This window comes from Salmo trutta, chromosome 7, assembly GCF_901001165.1.
Source record: "Salmo trutta chromosome 7, fSalTru1.1, whole genome shotgun sequence".
Taxonomy (NCBI): domain Eukaryota; kingdom Metazoa; phylum Chordata; class Actinopteri; order Salmoniformes; family Salmonidae; genus Salmo; species Salmo trutta.
The window spans coordinates 29,701,640-29,727,804 of NC_042963.1; the positions used below are offsets into that span (position 1 = coordinate 29,701,640).

At 41.8% G+C, this 26,165-nt stretch overlaps 1 protein-coding gene across 2 annotated transcripts; it reads right to left on the reverse strand.

Annotated features, from left to right (window-relative positions):
- Nucleotides 1-25,685, reverse strand: hmg20a (high mobility group 20A). 2 transcript variants are annotated; one of them, XM_029758536.1, is made up of 9 exons: nt 25,560-25,685; nt 11,490-11,576; nt 11,007-11,216; nt 5,582-5,714; nt 4,961-4,998; nt 3,381-3,456; nt 2,911-3,126; nt 2,114-2,246; nt 1-640 (listed from the first exon to the last, which is right to left on the reverse strand). In XM_029758536.1, exons 2-9 carry the CDS (start codon nt 11,550-11,552, stop codon nt 637-639), a joined length of 873 nt encoding a protein of 290 aa, XP_029614396.1. In that variant the 5' UTR covers nt 11,553-11,576; nt 25,560-25,685; the 3' UTR covers nt 1-636. The 2 variants fall into 2 exon arrangements, with proteins under 2 accessions (XP_029614396.1, XP_029614397.1); XM_029758537.1 differs by lacking the exon at nt 1-640 and having other exon boundaries at nt 2,110-2,246.
- Between the last annotated feature and the right edge of the window lie 480 nt (nt 25,686-26,165).

Below are 26,165 nucleotides of genomic sequence, written 5' to 3' on the forward strand. Positions count from 1 at the left end.
ACTGTTCTGTAAATGCATTTTATTGAAGACAAACGAGTACTTTTTCCACAACTATCAAAATAAATTTGGACTGGCACAGAATTGTTTTAACAAAAGCTTTTGCTATAGAATACAAACCACCCCTGCTTATGTGTGATGCAACACAAACACAATGTGACATTTCTCAAATCAGCTAACATTTGAAGAGACTCAAATCTTGACATTAAAAGAATTTGACAAATAAAAAGAACAGTAAACATACAGGCTTAAGTGAATTCAAATGTCAACCAAATACTTCTAATATGCACATCATTACGTTGACACAGTGGCAGAGAAGTTATTTATGCTTGGAATGGGGCTTGAATGACACATGAAGTTTGGAATCTTACAGAACAAAGTCATTTTTGAACTGACATCATCTCCAGGACGGCATTTTCTATAAAACGATTATAACTACACTGATAGCGTCAACAGATAAAAAAAAATAATAATAATATTCCCAACACATTTTCACTTCACTAAAGTTAATAAAAGGTGTTTTAAAATCACCGTCTCGGTGGAAATCCTAAACTGGACCAGACAATGAAGTGGTAGGAAGAGGTTTGGATTCTCACAATCCCTGTGGCCACAACAGTCAAATAGTCCAGCTGAGTCCAATTACCTACAAAAGAGAAAATAATCACAAAAGGTATTAAGAGTTTTTAAATGGGTTTCCTAGCCCCAGGCTGTCATTAACCTAGGGCTATGGTTCAATTGCAGCTAGCTCAGTCTGGTTTCACACCAGTTTTTCTCTGGTTTTACAGCATGCAATGTTGGGGGAAATCCTAAGTTTAGGATCAAAGAGAATATCCCATGATGAAGGTACACTATATATACAAAAGTATGTGGTTACCTCTGTAAATTACTGTATTTGGCTATTTCAGCCACAGACATTGCTGACAGGTGTATAAAATCGAGCACATAGCCATGCAATCTCCATAGACAAACATTGGTAGTAGAATGGCCATACTGAAGAGCCCAGTGACTTTCAACATGGCACCATCATAGGATGCCACCTTTCCAACAAGTCAGTTTGTCAAATTTCTGCCTTTCTAGAGCTGCCCCGGTCAACTGTAGTGCTGTTATTGTGAAGTGGAAACGTTTAGGAGCAACAGCAGCTCAGCCAAATTGTCTATCCTTGGTTGCAACACTCACTACCGAGTTCCAAACTTCCTCTGGAAGCAACGTCAGCACAAGAACTGTTTGTCTAGAGCTTCATGAAATGGGTTTCCATGGCTGATCAGCTGCACAAAAGCCTAAGATCACCATGCACAATGCCAAGCATCGGCTGGAGTGGTGTAAACCTTGCCGCCATTGGACTCTGGAACAGTGTAAATGCGTTCTCTGGTGTGATGAATCACGCTTCACCATAGGTTTGGCAGATGCCAGGAGAACGCTACCTGCCCGAATGCATAGTGTAAAGTTTGGTGGAGGAGGAATAATAGTCTGGGGTTGTTTTTCATGGTTCAGGCTAGGCCCCTTAGTTCCAGTGAAGGGAAATCTTAATTCTACAGCATACAATGACATTCTAGATGATTCTGTGCTTCCAACTTCGTGGCAACAGTTTGGGTAAGGCCCTTTCCTGTTTCAGCATGACAATGCCCCTGTGCACAAAGCGAGGTCCATACAGAAATGGTTTGTCAAGATCGGTGTGGAAGAACTTGACTGGCCTGCACAGAGCCCTGACCTCAACCCCATCGAGCACCTTTGGGATGAAAAAGAATGCTGACTGCAAGCCAGGCCTAATCGCCCAACACCAGTGCCCGACCTCACTAATACTCGTGGCAAATTCCTGCAGCAATGTTCCAACATCTAGTGGAAAGCATTCCCAGAGAGTGGAGGCCGTTATATCAACAAAGGGGGGACCTACTCCATATTAATGCCCATGATTTTGGAATGAGATGTTCGAAGAGCAGATGTCCACATACTTTTGGTCATGTAGTGTATATGAAAAAGGAATTAACTAGGATTTATACAGTTCTTTCAAAACAATAGGGAAGAGTGTTAGGTAAACTTCTTTTGTGATAATACAATTTCACCATGCAATTAGAAGTAAAATATAACACACAAAAAAAAACTAGAGTTTGGTAGTTACCTGTCCAGCCGGTTGACCACCTCTCTTACGGTGCCGATGAGGTTATCGTGCTCCTGCGGGTTACTCAGGATGATACCATGGAGCTTTTTCATGTAGGAGTCGATGGTGTCCAGGGTAGGGGTCTCCCCACTAACTGCAGGCGAGAGGGTAACTTGAGCATGGGAATGTATACAGGCCTGAGTCCTATTTAACTAGGGTACATCGTAGCAAAACATTTTGCAATGGAAAAGGAATACGAGTATTTTCTTTTTGGAAAAATTCAGGTAGTCCCTCCATGTTTGTCTGTTTGGTGCCTAATGAATATTGCCCTGTTTACAATATCAAGGTGTAGAACACATAGAACCAAGGAATGGTGGAGGGACGTTAAGGGCTCACTCAGGGTTCCAAAACGCACAAGAATAAAAACAAGGAGCTTTTACTTCTGTTTCCCTCTGAAGATTATCCATGCAAATTTCACACAGGAGGAAATGTCAAATCAGGCTCCTGGTTATAATCCCCCTAAAATATTGAATAATTTATCAACAAGGAGGACTTGCATAATCACAGAAAATTAGTTCTCAAAAGGTGACAGGAGGCAGAAGTTTTCAAACAGGGCCTCTGCGGTTTGAAGTAGCCGTTTAAGTGAGGGTTGATGGTAATGAACAAAAGATATCTGCTGTTTCCCTGAAGTGATCACATAAGACCTTGAGCTGAGGTACTGAAGCGTGTGTGATGGGGACAGTAGGGATATGTGTGTGTGTGTGTGTGTGTGGTATTGTTTTTATATAGCTGTGTTTGTGTGTGTGTGTGTCACTCACCAGGCAGGGCCACAGAGGAGAAGCTGCTGGTCAGGGCCTGGCGCAGGGTCTCCAGGTGCTGCTGGAGCAGCCCGTTGCGTCCCCTCTCCTGCCTCACGTCGCCATCCAGGCGCTCTACAGCGCCGCGCATGCTCTCCACGTGCTTCTGCAGTGCCGCGTTGCGTTCCTCATACTCCATGTTGGTCTTGCGCAGCTGACGCATCTCCGCCTCCCGTGCTGTGTGCGAAGACAGACAAATGCCTCGGTCAGGAGGAAACGGGTGTTAAGGTATGTGATGTGAGGTAGCAGGGAGGGTAAATAGTATCAATAATTCAATTGAATTCTCTGTGTTTTTAGTTGCTATTGTGTTGTTACCTAAAGAGGGGCAGCTATTTTGGAGATGAGTATGGGTGCTCTAGTCAACAACATTTTAGTATTGGAAGGAAGTTACTGGAGTAAAACAAACATTGCAAAGCAAAAATGCTGTGTACCTTTGCTGTGGTTGAGAAACTCCTCTGTGAAGATGGGAATGTCGAACACAGACCTTTCCTTGCCCTCTGTGTCCTTCTAATGGGGTGGAGAAAAAAAACGAGTGAGTGGGTGAGAGAGAGATGCTTGTAAAACTGAGTGAACACATTTGAGAGGGGGAGGAAATGGTTTGAAGCTCTGATCAACCATATACATTGCACCAACATTTGGTGGCTGCAACATAGGTTGCTCTGGATAAGAAGCCTGCTAAATAAAAAAAAAATATGTAAAAATCTAACAGTTTAAACACTGTTGCCACCAATCATTTCCCTAAACCACAATAATTTCTCATTGGACTGAACACTAGTGTCTATTGCTAGACAGGCACAGTGGGCCCTTGTAGTAAAAGTGATCTTTGCTATTGTGATGTGGACTAATGAGTGTTGGGCTGTGCTCATTCATCTTGTATGGGCAGTGGGATGGCAGCAGGTGGAGATTGGCCACTCACTGGATAGCGCATTGAAACTCTGGAAAAAGGGGATGCTTAGTTACAGCATTTTAGTCATTTAGCAGTAGATGGTCATAAACAAAGTTACACTATGGAGTTAAACATGCATTATGAGTGGAATCTTTTTAAAAGTGGGAAAAAGATGTAGTGCTAAAATAAGAGCAATAAGTATGAATTGAAAACATTGTCTTGTGTCTGTACCCTACAGTCCTGGATGTTGCTTCGCAAGCCTTTACGCCCCACCTAAAGAGTATGCTAATCTGGAAGAAATGCTGGTGTCATTTCAGAACTCCTAATTCCAGCTAAGAAGTTACCTTGGTGTTTTCCCTCCTGTGTTTGAAAAGGCCATACCCTTTAATTACAGTGCTTAACTCCATAAAAAATGAATTACACACTTACCAGAAGCCATGGGCTTGCAGCCCTACATAAATGAGTGTCAAAGCGGGTTTAATCCGGCTTTAGTGCCGCTCCAGTAAGCGCTTAATGTGAAGCGAGAGGGGGCCAGACCCTTGAGAAGTTGGGGTACTTAGGTGAGGATATTGTGCCAAGGCCCTTATAAGAATGCCCAACATACAACAAATCATTAAGTTGTTCATGTGTGATCAATTGTGACTGCAGCATTATGATTTATGCTAATGGCGCGATTACTACAAAACAGACCTTTTCAAGCTGCATTTCCATGTTAGACATTTAGCAGACAGACACCCACAACCCTGGCGTTGCAAGCTCCACGCTCTACCAACTGAGCCCCACGGGACCATTTCCATGTTAGTCATTTAGCAGACACCTACAACCCTGGTGTTGCAAGCTCCACGCTCTACCAACTGAGCCCCACGGGACCATTTCCATGTTAGTCATTTAGCAGACACCTACAACCCTGGTGTTGCAAGCTCCACGCTCTACCAACTGAGCCCCACGGGACCATTTCCATCATCATATTAACCATTCCCTGGTTTGACTAGCGCAACAACCTTGCTGTTTCCAGCCCTCGAGCCAATCGACTGGACCCATTTGGATTTTCTTCAAGACGAGCACTTTTAGCTATTTGTTTGCTTTAGCGTATAGGAGGGATTGGGTGTGGTAGGGTCAACTCACCTCGTGAAGAGATTCGTTGGCTACCTGGTGCCCGCCATCTGTGAGAAAGGAAGGAATAACATTTTTTAAAAGGGACAGGAGATGATTCATGCTTCCTCTGCGCAGCGTGCCTTCGCTACATCTTGAACTCATTGAGGATGAGTCAAAGAGATGTTTTAAAACTAGTAATGGGAGCCATCCCAAAGCACAGAATAGCTCAGCTATCAAATAAATGTATCTGATAACAAGGTTGTATTGTACACAACCTCCAGTGTTTCCAATGGGGTGCTTTTTCTCATCTGTCTTATTTGAAGGCATAACAAAAGAGCAGCTTGCCAATGTATCATATTGAACAGAAAGCACATGTATAAGGCTGAAAGGCTTGTGTGGGCTGTTGAACCAAACTATTTTCCTTCAACACAGCTGATCTGTAGGGAGAAATATGTTGTTTCAAACCCATCTGAGCCTGTGGGGGCAAACATTGTCAAGTTTCAAAGGTGCACTGGCCTTTTTTCTGATCAGTGGTTATAAAGAAAAGGAAAACTGTTTTATAATTGGGATGCAGCCCTTGAGAGGAGCGTTATAGGATCAACCGTTGCATGCCCTAATGAACATGACACAACTCTTTCGGTGGTGTTTTACCTCCCCGGTGCCTCTTGACCTTCTGTTTCTCCTGCACCTTCCGGGTGAAGTGCTTGTAGGCCTCCGTCTTCTGGTACTTCTCCAGGTCACGCATGTAGCGCTCCTTGTCCCTCTCCGCCTCGTCCAGGTAGCGCTGCACACAGAGAAGAGGGAGAGAGACAGAGGGGGAGAAACAGGATATCAATCATAGCCGCTTAAAACCTTTTTGATCGATTCAAAATTCGAATTAATATTGACAGCTGTAGCCGAATTGCTGTGCTGCTAATAAGCATATGGGGGAATGACAGAGGGTGGTAAGAGGGTGGAGCGACTTGGACCCCATAGAGTGGACACAATGAGAGGAATACCAGTTTCCTCCAGTTAAAGCGATTGACACTATCCATCAACTGTGTAACAATCGGCTTGGATCTAAAACCATTCTACATTATTAAAGTTCAAATAATACTGTGTTCATATGAGAGCAACCAAAGCAAGACAGACAAAATTATATCAAGTGAGCAATAAATATGCATATATTGTCAACAAATCAGTTTCCATCAAAATAAACAATTCACTTTCTTAGGTCCAAATCCCAAATAGAATCCCAACACAATTCTCAATGTCCAATGTCAATATGGAAGTCCAGAATCCAATCCAAAAATAGTCCCAAAGTCAATCAAAAAACAAAAATGAGCAATCCCCCTTCAAAATGCAAAAATATCGGTCACCCAAAAAATACAATCAACAGGATATACCAGACCGGATTGTTGTAGTAGAGGGAAATCTGTCCTGGTGGTGATTTCCTTACAATAGATCAATGTTCATGGCATCCGTCAAAACCAACAGAATAGGAATCCTTTGTATTTGGAGTAACGATCCACAATAATGAGCAAAAAGTATTCTCTTGAATGGTTAATTTAAGGCTGCTTAAGAAGGTCATAAAAGGATCATTTTGCTATTTGATTCAAAAATGTAAGACCCCTTGAAGTATATATACACATACACATATATATATATATATATATATATACAGTGGGGAGAACAAGTATTTGATAACCTGCAAAATCGGCAGTGTTTCCTACTTACAAAGCATGTAGAGGTCTGTCATTTTTATCGTAGGTACAATTCAACTGTGAGAGACGGAATCTAAAACAAAAATCCAGAAAATCACATTGTATGATTTTTAAGTAATTAATTTGCATTTTATTGCATGACATAAGTATTTGATACATCAGAAAAGCAGAACTTAATATTTGGTACAGAAACCTGTTTGCAATTACAGAGATCATACGTTTCCTGTAGTTCTTGACCAGGTTTGCACACACTGCAGCAGGGATTTTGGCCCACACCTCCATACAGACCTTCTCCAGATCCTTCAGGTTTCGGGGCTGTCGCTGGGCAAGACGGACTTTCAGCTCCCTCCAAAGATTTTCTATTGGGTTCAGGTCTGGAGACTGGCTAGGCCACTCCAGGACCTTGAGATGCTTCTTACGGAGCCACTCCTTAGTTGCCCTGGCTGTGTGTTTCGGGTCGTTGTCATGCTGGAAGACCCAGCCACGACCCATCTTCAATGCGCTTACTGAGGGAAGGAGGTTGTTGGCCAAGATCTCGCAATACATGGCCCCATCCATCCTCCCCTCAATACGGTGCAGTTGTCCTGTCCCCTTTGCAGAAAAGCATCCCCAAAGAATGATGTTTCCACCTCCATGCTTCACGGTTGGGATGGTGTTCTTGGGGTTGTACACATCCTTCTTCTTTCTCCAAACACGGCGAGTGGAGTTTAGACCAAAAAGCTCTATTTTTGTCTCATCAGACCACATGACCTTCTCCCATTCCTCCTCTGGATCATCCAGATGGTCATTGGCAAACTTCAGACGGGCCTGGACATGCGCTGGCTTGAGCAGGGGGACCTTGCGTGCGCTGCAGGATTTTAATCCATGACGGCATAGTGTGTTACTAATGGTTTTCTTTGAGACTGTGGTCCCACCTCTCTTCAGGTCATTGACCAGGTCCTGCCGTGTAGTTCTGGGCTGATCCCTCACCTTCCTCATGATCATTGATGCCCCACGAGGTGAGATCTTGCATGGAGCCCCAGACCGAGGGTGATTGACCGTCATCTTGAACTTCTTCCATGTTCTAATAATTGCGCCAACAGTTGTTGCCTTCTCACCAAGCTGCTTGCCTATTGTCCTGTAGCCCTCCCAGCCTTGTGCAGGTCTACAATTTTATCCCTGATGTCCTTACACAGCTCTCTGGTCTTGGCCATTGTGGAGAGGTTGGAGTCTGTTTGATTGAGTGTGTGGACAGGTGTCTTTTATACAGGTAACGAGTTCAAACAGGTGCAGTTAATACAGGTAATGAGTGGAGAACAGGAGGGCTTCAAAGAAAAACTAACAGGTCTGTGAGAGCCGGAATTCTTACTGGTTGGTAGGTGATCAAATACTTATGTCATGCAATAAAATGCAAATGAATTACTTAAAAATCATACAATGTGATTTTCTGGATTTTGGTTTTAGATTCCGTCTCTCACAGTTGAAGTGTACCTATGATAAAAATTACAGACCTCTACATGCTTTGTAAGTAGGAAAACCTGCAAAATCGGCAGTGTATCAAATACTTGTTCTCCCCACTGTATGTGTGTGTGTGTGTGTGTGTGTGTGTGTATGTGTGTGTGTATGTGTGTATGTATGTATGTATGTATGTATGTATGTATGTATGTATGTATGTATGTATGTATGTATATATAACTATTTCTATGAATATAACAAGATTCAATAACTGAGACAAACTAAAAAAAGTTCCACAGACATGTGACTAACAGAAATGGAATAATGTCTCCCTGAACAAAGGGGGGGTAAAAATCTAAAGTAACAGTCAGTATCTGGTGTGGCCACCAGCTACATTAAGTACTGAAGTGACTCTCCTCCTCATGGACTGCACCAGATTTGCCAGTTCTTGCTGTGAGATGTTACCCCACTCTTCCACCTTGGCACATGCAAGTTCCCGGACATTTCTGGGGGGGAATGGCCCTAGCCCTCACCCTCCGATCCAACAGGTCCCAGACGTACTCATTGGATTGAGATCCGGGCTCTTCGCTGGCCATGGCAGAACACTGACATTCTTGTCTTGCAGGAAATCACGCACAGAACGAGCAGTATGGCTGGTGGCATTGTCATGCTGGAGGGTGAGCCTGCAGGATGAGCCTGCAGGAAGGGTACCACATGAGGGAGGAGGAGGTCTTCCCTGTAACGCACAGCGTTGAGATTACCTGCAATGACAACAAGCTCAGTCCGATGATGCTGTGACACACCGCCCCAGACCATGACGGACCCTCCACCTCCAAATCGATCCCGCTCCAGAGTACAGGCCTCGATGTAACGCTCATTCCTTAGACGATAAACGCGAATCCCACCATCACCCCTGGTGAGACAAAACCGCGACTCGTCAGTAAAGAGCACTTTTTGCCAGTCCTGTCTTGTCCAGCGACAGTGGGTTTGTGCCCATAGGCGAAGTTGTTGCCGGTGATGTCTAGTGAGGACCTGCCTTACATTAGGCCTACAAGCCCTCAGTCCAGCCTCTCTCAGCCTATTGCGGACAGTCTGAGCACTGATGGAGGGATTGTGCATTCCTGGTGTAACTCGGGCAGTTGTTGTTGCCATCCTGTACCTGTCCCACAGGTGTGATGTTCGGATGTACCGATCCTGTGCAGGTGTTGTTACACGTGGTCTACCACTGCGAGGACGATCAGCTGTCCATCCTGTCTCCCTGTAGCGCTGTCTTAGGCGTCTCAGTACGGACATTGCAATTTATTGCCCTGGCCACGTCTGCAGTCCTCATGCCTCCTTGCAGCATGCCTAACCAGACCGGACACATCGCGTGCGTCGCTTAATAAATGTTGAAATCCATGTCATTTAATTATCGCACCAACACTGCTCGCCCGCACCAACGAGCGTCTGCAATGCCAAGGGCTCCTTTCTATTTCTGACGCAGATTGCGGTGCAAGTCCTGCCTCTCCCATCTCCTCATTGGTTTATAGAAGCAGGTACCCACGTACCATCTCCTCATTGGTTATACCCACGTGGGTGATTGAAAGACGAACTGTTTTGCTGGTCGGTGTAGTAACACTATGAAAGCGTAGATGCCAATCACCATATAAGTTCAAAGATGAAAAAGCCTGGAAGGAGGAGAGATGACTAGAACCGATTCGGTTGGCTGTTTTGTGTGTGGATTAATTGTCGGAGTAGAGGACCTAATGCATTTCGGGTAAAATAACAACTCAATGTTTATATACCAGGACAAATTAGCCAGCAACAGCAAGCTAGCTAAATAGGACAAATTAGCTAGCAAGTGCAAGCAAACTAGCAAAATTGCCAAACATGTTTAATGCTTTTCGACCTGTCCCCAAATTAATGTCATTGGTTCAGAGTTTGCTTTGATATTTTAACCTGCGTGTCGTGATCGCGTTTGGTGTAGGGGGACAAAATAAATGTATGCACGATAACGCACGATGGCGTTCGCCCGCAGACGGTTTGGGTTCCGTGTAAGGCACGTTCACGCAGATGAGCAGGGACCCAGGGCATCTTTCTTTTGGTGTTTTTCAGAGTCAGTAGAAAGGCCTCTTTAGTGTCCTAAGTTTTCATAACTGTGACCTTAATTGCCTACCGTCTGTAAGCTGTTAGTGTCTTAATGACCACTTCACGGTGCATGTTCATTAATTGTTTATGGTTCATTGAGCAAGCATGGAAAACGGTGTTTAAACCCTTTACAATAAAGATCTGTGAAGTTATTTCGATTTTACGAATTATCTTTGAAAGACAGGGTCCTTAAAAAGGGACGATTCTTTTTTTGCCGAGTTTATATAATAAATAATTTGATAAATGTGTATTTGGCCTTACTACTATTAGCCCATACAAACTCATTGAATAACAGATTGACTACAAGGAACAACAGATAGTTTCACACCCCCCCCCCAAATGTATATATTTTTTTTTATACATGTATTTAACCCCTTATTTTTGGAACTAAACAGTCTCCATATATACTTCCATTCATTGTTTTGGTACCGGGAGACTTTCAGATGAGTCTTGGGAGGCCTGTGGGGGTCCTAGAGAAAAACAACATTTAAGTGTTTGAGTCTCACCTTTCCACAGATGGGTCATATTGTAGCCCAAACCGTTTGGACACTACTGACGATTTTGTGAGAACCACGATTTTCTAGATGTCTCATGGTCTGACAAACACTGCTCTAGCTCAGTCACCTTGTGCGACATAGGCGGATGCGGTGGATTGAGACGCATCCAGTGCAAAAAACTGAAACAGTATCTCTAACTTAAACCGACAGATTTTAATTGGGATTTTTTTATTATGCTAATTAGCTTTCAGTGGGGGCACGGACATAGACCTTAAGGGGTTAACCCTTTCAGGCCAGTGTAGCTGCATGGCTAACCTGCTTGTCTTCCGGCGGCAGTTTGCTCCACTCATTGCCCAGCATCCTGGTGATCTCTGGGAAGGGCACGTCAGGCCGCTCAGCCCTCAGCTGCTCACGCCGGTCGTTCATGAAGCGCACATAGCCCGTCAGCGGTGCCTTGGGGGCGTTGCTGTCCTTCACTGGCTTCTTCCTCTTACGGCCCTTGGTCCAGCTGCTGCGCCTGGGCTTCTGCAGCGACGCGGAGGGAAGGGTGGGGAGATGTGGCAAAACAAACACAGCTAAAGTTAGCACTTATCATAAATGGTGCTCTGGAATCCAAAACGTATATCCTCTGTTGAAACAGTTTGGATTCCAGGCAAGCTAACTCTAGGCAAGGGGTGGTGGCTTTTGTTCCAGCCCTTATCTAACACGCCATTGAACGTTTTACAGTCCAGGCTTTTAATCTGGGTCCGGGAAACCAGCCCTGAGTGTGTAATGGTTATTTAAATGACATGATCTCACCTCCTCTTCATTTCTCTGGCTGCTGTTGTCTGTGTTACCAGGTGAGCCTGTCTGCTCTTCCATCGCCTCAGCCTCCAGGAAAGGAGCCTACAGTGGAAACAAACAACATTAGTTCCTATTGTGCATACAGCACCTTAACAGTCTAAACATTTCTGCAGACTGCTACAAAAAAAGTATAATCTTGCAAACTTTCCTGTAATTCAAATATCCTATCAATGGCTCGCAAAACTACCTTCAAAAAGTGAGCAGAAGCGCAAATGAGAGCCACGAGCAGAGCCACCGCTTGCGCTTGCTCTGTGGCGCACATCAGTTATTTCAGGTGGTGTCAGCATAATTGAATTTTCATGCATTGGAGTAGAATGTCCTTTTAAAAAAAGACAGAATTGACAAAGTCATTGTAAAAAAAATAATATATATATATATATATATATATATATATATACAAAAATAACACTACTGTTGCAATTGCTACTGAAGACAATCCTAGGAGAAAACACAGGAACTCCTGACAGATCAAGAAAGAAAACTCTACCCAGAGGAAAGTGGAATGAAGCATTAGTGCCCTCTACTGCAGGGGAAATCACAGTACACACATACAGGTAACTGCCAAAATAAAGGAAAAACTTAAGTAAATGAGGGATACAAAGTATATTGAAAGCAGGTGCCTAAACACAGGTGAGGTTTCTGAGTTAATTAAGCACCATGCTTAGGGTCATTTATAAAAATGCCCAGTTACTCGTTATTTCAGCTACAGTGGCTAGAAGAGATCACTGTAATTGTTTCCATTAACTTGTCCAGTCATTTTGTGTCGACATTTAGAAAGTTTGCATAGAAAATAGATGCAGCAATTGCCTGCAAGGGTGCGTTTCGATTTAACTATCGTGTCAATATAAACAGCTGGACGTAATGACGCCAGACTTTAAAAAAAAGTTCTCTCACAAACTTAGTGTCGAATAAAATTGAAGTAGTTGAAGTGTTTCAATTACCCAATTAGGCAAATTGTCCATGAATACATTGGTGACAGCCTGTGTGCCCTCATGTCTCAGGTAGCCAGCGAAAGCCAGCATGGATAGAATGCAATAATTGACTAATATCTGCCCTATTCTAATAATTATCACGTTCCAATGTGTCGCCACGGTCTGTGCCTTTGTGAAACTTACACTCCTGTAGATCTAAAATAATTGTGGTGAAACTTGTCAGCCAGCCAGAAAAGCAAAGTGAAGCAATTCAGGCATTCTTGAAAGTCAGGACAATCCTTGTCCTGCAAAGAAAATGTTTATAGTTTAAAAAATTGATTTTGCCCCGCGTACCTTGAAATTATTCAGCAATCGTAATTTATTCAAAAAAGTTTCCATCATAATTTGTCACATTTAAGGAAGTTTGACAAAAGAAAAATCCACCCGCCAAACAGATGAAAACATATCCCATATGTGCCGTTTCCATTACACATCGCAATGAAAGAGGGGTCTCAAAGGAGCATGGGGGTTTAAAAGGTGTGTGTGCGTGTCTCAGTCACCAGATCTCAACCCAATTGAACACATGGGAAATTCTGGAACGGTGCCTGTGACAGCGATTTCCACCACCATCAACAAAACACCAAATTATGGAATTTCTCATGGAAGAATGGTGTCGCATCCCGCCAATAGAGTTCCAGACACTTGTAGAATCTATGCCGAGGCATATTGAAGCTGTTCTAGCAGCTCGTGGCGGCCCAAAGCCCTATTTAAAAAATATATATAACCTTTATTTAACCAGGCAAGTCAGTTAAGAACAAATTCTTATTTACAATGACGGCCTACCCCGGCCAAACGCGGACGACGCTGGGCCAATAATTTATTTTGGCTCAGGCTGTAGCCTATAAGACGAAACAGGCAAATAGGCCTAACATGTTGGTCCTTAGTGTGCAGTGCACACCGTGACTAACAGGAAGTTACTGAAACTGGAAATAGAGGTGACGATTCCTTCCTTTGCTCTTTGACAGTGAAGCACTGACATTGAGACCCAGTTGAGTCAGTGTCAACGTTTGCTGTCTGGATGCTGGACGCAGTGATGTCATGCCCTTATCGTTTAACACTTGACTCTCACTCCAATCGTTTGGACTGTTCTACAAAAAGAAATGAGCGTATTAGATAACTCAAAGGAGAAAACCACTTCGGCCTAGACCATTATCAACGCAAATTGGGATAAAAGTAGGAATGTAACGATTCACCAATTCGCATCGGTTCCCAATTCAAATGTTTAAGATGTGACTGCATCGGTCCGTGGTCTCCAAACCGATCCAAATGTAGCATGCGTCGGTCAGAAAATCGATTCAAGCAATACGAATCGCCAATTCAAAATGTTATTTTTGCTCATATTACTTTATTTCTAACTTCCAGATATACCTAATATTTTGTGACAACTGATGCGTCCTCTCCTTCAGTGCCGAACTAAGCATGTAACTGTGTTGACAGTCATTGATCTACAAGTCATTTTGCATTCTGAACAGCCCCAGGCAATATCAGTAGCCTAGTCAAACTTCACACTGTGCCCAGCTTCGCACGCTGACCAAAACAAGGGACACAGTCTGTTTCTGATCTTGCACATCTGTGTGGCACCTTCAGCAGTCAAATGCTAAAATGTCATGAGTGATATTAGGCTTTCTTAGTTGAGTGACAACCTATGTAATTTGCTAGGTTATTTTTATCTATGCGCTGTTGAAAACGTTTAACCGGAATAAAAGTAAGCTATCGGAGACAACTCATCTGGCTATAGCCTTCCTGGTGAACGGGGCTTACAATGTATTTTATATTGTTCAGGTTTGGCATCCGCTATAGTTTTGCTTTAACAATCAGTATACACAGTGTACAAAACATTAGGCACACCTGCTCTTTCCATGACATGGACTGACCAGGTGAAAGCCATGATCCCTTATTGATGTCACCTGTTAAAAACACTTACATCAGTGTAGATACTGGGGAGGAGACAGGTTAAAGAGATTTGAATGGGCTAGACAAAAGATTTAAGTGCCTTTGAACAGGGCGCACCGGTTTGAGTGTGTCAAGAACTGCAACGCTGCTGGGTTTTTCACACTCAACAGTTTCCTGTGTGTGTCAAGAATGGTCCACCACCAAAAAGGACAGCAAGCCAACTTGACACATTCGGGTGAAGCATTGGAGTCAACATGGGCCAGCATCCCTGTGGAACGAATGACACCTTGTAGAGTCCCTGCCCTGACAAATTGAGGCTGTTCTGAGCGCAAAGGGGTGCAACTAAATATTAGGATGGTGTTCCTAATGTTTTGTACACTCAGTGTATATGGTCATTTTTTAAATATACAGGGTAAAGTTGATCATTTCAGAACGAGGAATCACTTACGAGGCGCACTGCATGGCCAAAGCGGGAGCAGAAAAGAAGCTCACTTCCAACCATTCGATTTTGAGGTGGGGGTGAAATCTGAAGTTGTGCTATATATATATTCATTGGCTATATCATAGCTAATTTGTAAACAATAGATACATTACTAGCTCATACACTTAAATCTGCAAAAATGACAAGTTACTGGCTGTGTCCGAATACCCATACTAGTGTCCAACATACTTAAAACCTCTACGGGATCGGTGTCCCTATACCGGGGCGGTTGTTGCTAACGTGCGCAAATGTGACTAGAATGATGTAAGTAACAGCCAACTTCCAGGACATAGACATGTCTTATATGTGCAGAAAGCTTACATTCTTGTTAAATCTAACTGCACAGTAACAGTGAAAAAATACCATACTATTGTTTTAGGAGTGCACAACAACAAAAAACTTTTATCACGGCAAATTGTTTGATATATTCACCTCTGAAGGTAAATAATTCAGTAATCTTGCTCTGATTTGTCATCCTGGGGGTCCCAGAGATAAAATGTAGCAGTTTTGTTTGATAAAATCAATTTTTATATTCAAATGTAGGAGCTGGGTTCTACAGTTTGAACCCCTGCTGTTTCTGGGCGGAAATTGAAATAGAAAAAAAAAGGGTTCGATCCTTAAGATTAAACTGCATACTATTTAGCCCATACTGTTTCGTAAAATGTATACAGTATGCCACGGCCGCAACTCAGTACCGGCTGAGTAGGTGGGGCGGGGCCGAGTGTGTGAATTTTTCCAAATTCAATAGACATCCATCGCATTAACCAGCATGATAGCTGATTTCTAATTTGATTGCAATATGCCGAAATCATTCCACCATTTCCTGGTTGCTAGAATTGGAATGGTTTGCCTAATTTCCGTTAGTGACAAAACAAACAATGCATAGTGCATCCTGGAGAATCAATCTAAACCGCTGTAAAATATATCTTCAATAACCAAAAAGATTGTATTTTCAGCTGTTTAACTTTTTAGTGACAGGGGACAGTATTCGGAAATTCAGATGAATGACGTGCCCAAATTAAACTGCCTGCTACTCGGGCCCAGAAGGCAGGATATGCATATTATTAGTAGATTTGGATAGAAAACACTCTGAAGTTTGAATGATGTCTGTGAGTATAACAGAACTCATATGGCAGGCAAAAACCTGAGAAAAATCCAACCAGGAAGTGTGGAAATCGGAGGTTTGTAGTTTTTCAAGTGATTCCCTATTCAGTATACAGTGTCTGTGGCGTCATTTTGCACTTCCTAAGGCTTCCACTAGATGTCAACAGTCTTTAGAACGTTGTTCCATGCTTCTACTGTGAATGGGGAGAGAATAAGAGGTCCTGGAGTCAGATGACTGAGAAAATGACATGAGCTCAGTGGCGCACACTCCCGTGAGAGTTAGCTGTGTTCCTTTTCTTTTTTGAAGACAAAGGAATCGTCCGGTTGGAATATTATGCAAGATTTATGATAAAAACATCCTAAAGATTGATTCTATACATCGTTTGACATGTTTCTACGAACTGTAATATAACTTTGACTTTTCGTCTGAACTTAGCTGTGCGAGTACAGTGCATTTGGAGTACTCCACCGAACGCGCAAACAAAAAGGAGGTATTTGGACATATATATGGCCTTTATCGAAACAAATGAACATTTATTGGGGAACTGGGATTCCTGGGAGTGCATTCCGATGAAGATCAAAGGTAAGTGAATATTTATAAATGTTATTTCTGAGGTTTGTTGACTCCACAAAATGGCGGGTTTGGTTTCGTCTCTGAGCGCTGTACTCAGATTATTGCAAATCTGACACAGCGGTTGCATTATGGAGAAGTGTATCTATAATTCTTTGAATAACAGTTTAATATTTTATCAATGTTTATGATGAGTATTTCTGTAAATTGATGTGGTCATTCACCGGAAGTTTTGGGAGGCAAAACATTTCTTTACATTACACGCCAATGTAAAAAAATTGGGTTTTTGGATATAAATATGAACTTTATCGAGCAAAACATACATGTATTGTGTAACATGAAGTCCTATGGTGCCATCTGATGAAGATCATCAAAGGTTAGTGATTAATTTTAGCTGTATTTCTGGTTTTTGTGACGCCCCTCCTTGCTTGGAAAATGGCTGTGTGGTTTTTCTTGTCTCGGCACTGTCCTAACATAATCTAATGTTATGCTTTCGCCGTAAAGCCTTTTTAAAATCGGACAATGTGGTTGGATTAACGAGAAGTGTATCTTTAAAATGGGATATAATAGTTGTCCCACATGTCACAGAGAGGTTAATAAACCTGGTGCACAAAACCGTAAGTAAAAGATGCTAAAAAATAACTCAAGTACGGAATGCAGCTTCACTATTAGACACTATTTTAATCCAGGGCCTGAAAAGAAATTGCAACAATATGCCTCTCTCTCTCATTGGTACAACCCTCCTCTATTCTGAACATTAAAACAAAATGGGAAGATCTTAACTATGAATTCTTCAATGAGGAATGGAAGCAAGTAGTGTTGAGTGTTCATACATCGTCTATTTGTGCTAGACATGCACTTGTTCAGTTCAAGCTGCTACACCGAATCTATTGGACTAAGTCCAGGCTAAGTAAAATGTATCCAAACCTAGACCCTCTATGTGACCGATGTAGAGGCTTCTGTAGATCTTACTCATATCAGACTGCTCAGGGCCCAAAAAGGTGACACTAGGGGGAAATGCATGTTAACTAATTAAACAACAAAGAATATGATCTACATGATCAGTCTCTGTGTGTAAAATAAAGTGGTTCATGTGAACCTAACTCACAGCTAAAACATGTAAAGAAAGCAATCCAATGTTATTTGTTGCCTAGACTTTACTGCAAATGACACTCAAGTCTTGAAAAAAAAACAATACACTAATATTGAGGTTAGCCATGACAGCCTTTATAATAGAAGGCTTGTGACCACACATATCTAAATATTGCACTTGGGGGGGAAAAAAACATCTTAAAGTAGAAATAGAATGAAACAAACTGGCATTCTATTTTTGCTCTATTATAGTGGCCAGCATAGACATTAAGTTCCCGATGGCTACATGTGCAAAAATAACGTTCACCGAGTAAAAAAAAGAAAGTATCATCCCCCCTCACACACACACACACACGTGTTACTGTCAAGTTCAACACAACAAAAACAATATATTTGGGCTACACTGCACATTATTACATTGTACACTTTCTGCCTGTGAGAAAGTGTGTGGTGTTCCTTTCACCTCTATAGCGAGGCCCAGCTCCAGCTACACTTGATCCCTGAATCCACTTGTTAACAAGCAATGCCTCATTTTCACCTAATTCTGAAAATTAATCACATACTGTAGAGGGAAAACATTATTTAACAGATAGTGGTTAGTTCGTTAGCTAGTTACAATTTCACATATTGCTAGGGTCCAGTAAGCAATTAACGCGTTATAACTTGAGGAACGTCAAGGAGTCGTATACCAGTTAATACTATAGCGAATTGGTAAGGTTATTAACGTTAGCTCATCTGATGTAACGTTAACTAGCTAACGTCAGCTGTCTGACTTTATTAGCAAGCTAATTTTCACGCCATAAACTCAATTATTTGATCAGATAAGTTGGCTAATGTTCCTCAACATTTCTCTAGCTAGCTAAAGGAGAATTCGATCCAGCTAGCAAGATACTTAACAATGCTAATACTTGTTCCACCACACCGTCTCCCTCACCTCAAACTTTCCAAATGCCCGTTGTTTTTCGGTTACAGCACAATGAAGTAGGCTTCATCACCTTCTCACCCCGTGTCCGTGGTCAGGCTTCTCGCCTAACGTTATCGTTCAGGGGACGCGCTGCTGTAACTGGCAAGCTGCCTTTCCAGAGCTCTAGCTGATGCTGTAACTAGTAAATTGGATCTCTTCTCTCTTCAGTCGGGTGCTGCGCTGCATTCTGTTGTTATGTGATCGATTGGCTGAGCATTGGATAGTATTGCTCCAAACGCGCATCACTCGTTCGCTTACAGCCAGTAGTGATCCTCCACCCCCCCCCCCCCAAAAAAGTTCTCATCGGATCTACACGAATCACTATTTTGGATTTAAAACGGCGAATTTCGCCGAAAGGTGACTAGTTTGCATCCCTGTCATATGTTTTGCTGCCAAGATCGTTATGTTTTGACGTCTGTCATTTTTGGAGTCAATGTAGAATTGTGCCCTCTGGTTGCCCTTTTTGGTCTACCACCTACTGACTTAATGGTGTCAAGACAAGTTTAGGATGCACTTGCTTTCTCTACTATCCTCGCCAAGAGATGTATAGTTCTTGAGTGGTAAAACGTCCACCCTCCATTGCACTGTCGATGACTGCACAATTTGATTCACTTTATTAAAACTAGAAAAAAAATAGGTTGTACTTTAAAAAGGATGTATTTCATTCCACCTGGGGAACCTTTATAGACCTACAAGGGCCTGACCCTCCATTTGACTTGTAAATTGTCTGGCTTACTGATGCTGTTCTTTATTTTTAAATATTTGATATGCATCCATTGTGTGTGGATGGCTTGATCCTGCTAATAAAAATCTGTTACCATACCTGTCTGTATACCTCTGAGTTGTGCTTCCAGGTCTTGGTGCCCTCGGCACCCATCAATCCTTTCATTGGGGTTGGGTGGGGGCCGGGGGAGAGAGAATGTGCACCCCTTTGGGTTCCCAGGGCCAGAGTTTTAAAGCATTTCCCTCCAACAATGTAAAAATGTGCTTGTCCTTGAATGTACACTGAAAAAATATATAAAACGCAATGTGTAAAGGGTTGGGCCCATGTTTCATGAGCTGAAATAAAAGATCACAGAAATTGTACTTAAGCACAAAAAGCTTATTTCTCTCAAATTTTGAGCACAAATGTTTGTATCCCTGTTAGTGAGCATTTCCCCTTTGCCAAGATTATCCATCCACCTGTATGTGTGGCATATCAAGAAGCTGATTAAGCAGAATGATCATTACACAGGTGCACCTTGTGCTTGGGACAATAAAAAGCCACTCAAATGTGCAGTTTTGTCACACAACACAATGCCACAGATGTCTCAAGTTGAGGGAGCGTGCAATTGGCATGCTGACTGCAGGAATGTCCACCTGAGTTGTTGCCAGAGAATTGAATGTTAATTTCTCTACCATAAGCCACCTCCCAACTTTGTTTTAGAGAATTTGCCAGTACGTCCAACCGACCTCACAACGGTAAACCACGTGTATGGCATCATGTGCGTGAGCGGTTTGCTGATGTCAATGGCAGGCTACGGCCACAATTGCATTTTATCGATGGCAACTTGAATGCACAATTCATCTGCTGCAATCACTTAATGTTTCAGCATGATAAGACACAGCCCCATGTGGCAAGAATCTGTACACAATACCTGGAAGCTGAAAATGTCCCAGTCCTTCCATGGCCTGCATAGTCACCAGACGTCACCCATTGAGCATGTTTGGGATCGACGTGTATGACAGCGTGTTCCAGTTCACGCCAATATCCAGCAACTTCGCACAACAACTGAAGCGGAGTGGGACAACATTCCACAGGTCACAATCAACAGCCTGATCAACTCTATGCGAAGGAGATGTGTTGCGCTGCATGAGGCAAATGGTGGTGACACAGATACTGACTGGTTTTCTGATCAACTCCCCTACCTTTTTTTTCAAGGATGCATATCTGTATTCCCAGTCATGTGAAATCCATAGATTAGGGCCTAATGAATTTATTTCAATTGACTGATTTCCTTATAAGAACTGTAACTCAATCTTTGAAATTGATGCATGTTGCGTTTATATTTTTGTTCAGTATATATTTTGGAATGGTGGATGTTGATTTCGGGAGGCTACCTTCACGGAAAATGGAACAAACAACTTTTTCTCTTAGTTAACTTCAACGAATTACGACCCGCCATAGGATTTCAACAGTGACAACAGTTGGCTGCTATTTACACTGCATTCAGAAAGTATTCCTACTCCTACATTTTGTTGTTACAGCCTGAATTCAAAATGGATTAAATATGTTTTTTCCTCACCCGTCTACACACAATACCCCATGATGACAAAGTGAAAACATGTCTAGATTTTTTTGTGCAAATTGAAAATTAAATACAGAAAATCTAATTTACATAATTATTCACACCCCTGAGTCAATACTTTGTAGAAGCACCTTTGGCAGCGATTACAGCTGTGAGTCTTTCTGGGTGAGTCTGAGACCTTTCCACACCTGGATTGTGCAACATTTGCAAATTATATTTTTCAGAATTCTTCAAGCTCGGTCAAACTTGGTTGTTGATCATTGTTAGACAACCATTTTCAGGTCTTGCTATAGATTTAAGACGATTTGTTAAGTCAAAACTGTAACTCGGACACTCAGGAACATTCACTGACTTCTTGGTAAGCAACTCCAGTGTATATTTGGCCTTGCGTTCTAGGTTATTGTCCTGCTGAAAGGTGAATTAATCTCCCAGTGTCTGGTGGAAAGCAGACTGGTTTTCCTTTCGGATTTTGCCTGTGCTTAGCTCCATTCCATATATTTTTTTATCCTGAAAAATGCCCCAGTCCTTAATGATTACAAGCATACCCATAACATGATGCGGCCGCCACTATGCTTCAACATATGGAGAGTGGTAGTCAATAATGTGTTGGATTGGATTTTCCCCAAATATAACACATTATTCAAGACAAGAAATGTATTGCTTTGCCACATTTTTTGCAGTATTACTTTCGTGCCTTGTTGCAAACAGGAAGCATGTTTTGGAATAGTTTTATTCTTTACAGGCTTCCTTTTCACTCTGTCAATTAGGTTAGTGTTGTGGAGTAACTACAATGTTGTTGATCCATCCTCAGTTTTCTTCTATCACAGCCATTAAACTCTAACTGTTTGAAAGTCACTATTGGGCTCATGGTGAAATCCTTGAGCGGTTTCATTCCTCTCGGTCAACTGAGTTAGGAAGGATGCCTGTAGCTTTGTAGTGACTGGGTGTATTGATACACCATCCAAAGTGTAATTAATAACTTCACCATGCTCAACAGGATATTCAATGTCTGCTTATATTTCTTTTTTTACCCATCTACCGATAGGTGTCCTTCTTTGCGAGGCATTGGAAAACCTCCCTCGTCTTTGTGGTTGAAATTCACTGCTCGACTGAGGGACCTCACAGAATTTGTGTGGGGTACAGAGAGGAGTTAAGCTCAGGAGTCAAAATTTGCTTATTTAGGCTTGCCATAACAAAGGGGTTGAATACTTATGGACTCAAGACATTTCAGCATTTCATTTTATATTAATTTGTAAAAATGTCAAAAAAAAACTATTCCACGTTTAAAAAAAAAATTACATTCTGGCTGTAACAACATGTGGAAAATGTCAAGGGGTGTGAATACTTTCTGAAGCCACTGTATGTGATAGTTTGACTTTCAAATCCGTGTATTGGTTTGTGGCCAGCAACCTTTATAGAGAAACCGCCCCAAATGATCCCTTCCATTTGAGAAAGAAAATTATTGCTGCGTTCTAAGTCCTGCGACCCTCAGCGCTAACGACAAAATCAACAGTACAAAACCAAATATATTGATCTGTTTTAAAAGGGATATTTATGCTTTTAGCATTTTAGACATAATTTTCCACTTACTGTTAGTATTAAAGCATCCTACAGACAGTTGAGATTTCTTTGGCTGGCTTAGTTGCTTGCATGAGCCATATAGTGGTAGTACCCAGACTCACCCAAAAACATGCTTCAAAACATCTCCACATAAAATTCTTTTGTCATTTATGTTTTTTGGGGGGGGGGCTGTCAAAAAATGCGATTGTTTTTTTCTGCAAACATTCGCAATTATGATTTTGAAGAAAATGGACTAGCTACTTCAGCAACAACTCTGACACTCCAGAGTAGGTGTCATCTCTTGCTTGTCAACAGAGCGCGTGGCTATACATACGGAAATATGAATAAGGCAAACTAGCAGCATTTCACTAGCTATAATAGGGATAAGGATACGGATAGCCTAGATCTCAAAGAAGGTACATAGGTAGATGGATTGCTAAAGTAGTAGTGTATAACATGTTTACATGTTCATTTACTTATTCAAAAGTGTATTTTTCTATTAGTTGTATGTATGCGTGTTTACTTTTATTACCTTCATTACAAATTGATTGTCAACAACACATACTTGCAGTGTTGTCTTTATCTGGGAACATGTTTGTGTGTCATAAAAACAAGCTTTATTTGGAAACATGTTGAAGATCAAGTAACTGTTCACATACTCATAGGCAGTTATACACCTTATATTTACATGGTTATAGCCATAGATGTGTAATAAAACTTGGTATCATTACGTGTTCAGTCTTTATACATTCTTGAGAATCAAGTGGTTCAGAGAACCAGATGTGTGTCCTCAGACTGCTTAAATCCAACGTATACTCTTGAAGGTGAAGGATTCTTTCTACAGATTGCCTCAGCAACGCAGGACAGCTTTACTCGTCCGTTACCTTTTCCAAGCTTCTCCCTTGAGTGCCCATTCCATCACAATATTGACTATGGAATGGGAAAAGATCAATATGGGATCATTATAGGACACATAATATATTGAAATGTATATCTATACTGTACATTATTGATAACTTAAATTTAAAATGTTAACTTACTATATAGACAGCTGCCTTTTTGGTCCTGCTGGATGTGGTCCCTTTTTCCCCAGTTGATCTTAGGGACATGGAAAAACCTTTCAATTACTCCTGGGTTGATACGGGCTGGGAAATCTGCATGATCTGTCACAGACTTGTGCTGTTCCCGACACCATAAGTGTCTTTGGCAGAAAAATGTAGTTCTTCAAGTGTTGGCTTTATCAAGTCCCATCGGAACTGCACAGACACCCAATTTTGATCGGCATTACCTTGCATTTTTCACATTTACAGTTCACTGTGACTCTCTTTCTGGGTGCTGTTGCTGGTCTGCCGGATCACCTGTTGCCATTTCCCCCAGTGTTGTCTTGGCTTCTATCTGTCAATGCTCTTCATCAGCATATTCTGGCTCATATAAATGATGGTTCTGCAAAGTATGCATCCTCTTCAGGCTCGCAGCTGTCTGACTTAGACATGTTTTGATTTAATCATTTTGGGTGGTGTAGCGCTTGAAAGCCGTCTGCCCTGCGCCAACCTCAAAACCAGGCCAGTGGAATTTGGAGGTGTGGCCAAGCGAGACTAGCAGTGCGCGGATGTAGTAGTGGCGTAGAAATGAGTTGTAAGACAAGGGCAAAACAGGGAGTAAAAAGTCGGGAGTTATACACATTTATGCTCGTAATAGTGGAAACAGTTAAGTATTTTGATATTGACGTGTGTGTATAGGCCACAAAGACATGAGATGGCTGTAGAGTTTCTTGTGGGACGTTTTGAAGCACATTTTTTTGGGTGAGTCTGGCCATTACCACCATATGGCTCATGCAAGCAACTAAGCCAGCCAAAGAAATCTCAGGAATGGAAGTCTGACCAAATCAACTGTCTGGATGCTGCTTCAACACTGAAAGTAAGTGGAAAATTAGGTCTAAAATGCAAAAAAAACAAAATATCCCTTTAAGCAATTGATCTTGTCATCATGTTGACTATAAACTTGTTTACTAAGATCACCAATCTGAGGTAAAAAGGATGTGTAATTCCTCCCAATTTGATGTGTTCAAGCGTCAGCTTGTGTTATAGTAACATACCGTCCACATCATGGTAAGTAGACTAATATACATTGCCATATATTCATTTAGGATGACAGTAAATGAAGCAAAACCACAGATATTTTAAATAATCACATTTTCTCACTAGTTGAACCATTTAGAGATTTAAAAAAATGCTCCTGCAGGGGGGGGCCTGCGGGGGCACACCACGTCTATTTCTATGGGCACAAGCACTGTTTATGACACAGATCGTTTACACCTCTTGTTGGAGAGAATTTTGCAGGTTTAAAGCTTATTTCCTGCAATTCTACACATTTTCCCATGGGGTGCAACATTGCTTACCATTTTAAAGCAAATTTTCTTTCAATTCTATACATTTTGCAATGTCTAATGTGCATTCATGTGACATTTGAGTGACAAAATGTACAATAATATCTATTAGCTAAAAAAACGAAATGTATCTTATTTTTGTAGCTGACATGGGCTAGTTGATCTGGACATCTCTGACAAGTTATAAAGTATGCAATGACTAACATTCACTACCCAATTTCGAAATTGCACCTAGTGCATTTTACAACTACAAGTTTCAAGAGTAAGTTTAAAGCAGGACTGAGTTTCTTGGAAGAAAAAAATATATATACTTGTTTTGGTGTAACCACTGGTCTAGACTAGAGCGTCCATGGGGTCTGAGCAGCAGGCTGAACGTTTGAGGTCCCTAGTGATGGTCTGACTAGACAATTTGTTTAATAGCTTGCCAAGCACTAGCTAGCTGACTAGTCTCTGGTCTGCAAGGCAGGTAGCTAGGTAACTATACTTGACTAGTTATACATCTTTATCTTATCTGACTTAGCACAACTGAAGTTCCTTCTGGGAAGATATAACGTTAACGTTACATGTCCTAATTCAATTTTAACGTTAGCTAGCATGCATCTTAGCTAGCTCGCTACTTAGCTGGTTAAAAGGGTTTTGGTTAATCCGACAATAGTGAAGCAGGTCTGTGTTTTTCACTTTATTTAATAATTTGTTCACAATAGAGTACACTAACCTGTAACTTGTTCTTTTTGGTTAAAAATCCAGAAATTAGCTGGCGATGGGGCTCTCAGAATCAAAACAATGCAGAAGTCCTCCCTGGAAGTGGAACAACGTCACTACCGGAAACCGATTCACTAAATTCATCCGAGTGTCGCTTGCATTGTGGTCAATGCAATCAGGGATACTTGGGACGTCCCTAACCCATTGAAATAGACATTTCAAAAGGTTAGGGTTATGTAAGGTTTCTGGTCATGGTTAAGGTTAGGATAAGGGTAGTGGTTAAGGTTTAGGGCACATGTGTCAAATTCATTCCACGAAGGCGAGTGTCTGAGGGTTTTCACTCTTCCATTGTACTTTATTGATTAATCATGGTAACTAATTAGTAAGGAACTCCCCTCACCTGGGTGTCTAGGGCTTAATTGAAAGGAAAAAACAAAAACAAGCAAACACTATGCCTCTCCATGGAATGAGTTTGACGCCCCTGGTTTAGGGTAGGATCCCTTGCATTATGGTGACATTCATTTAATGCAGGGTATTTTAGAATATTGTTAACCTTAATGCTGTGCATCAGTGACTTATGTATGTGGTTGTATGTGCCTTCAAAGATTGTATTCAGAGA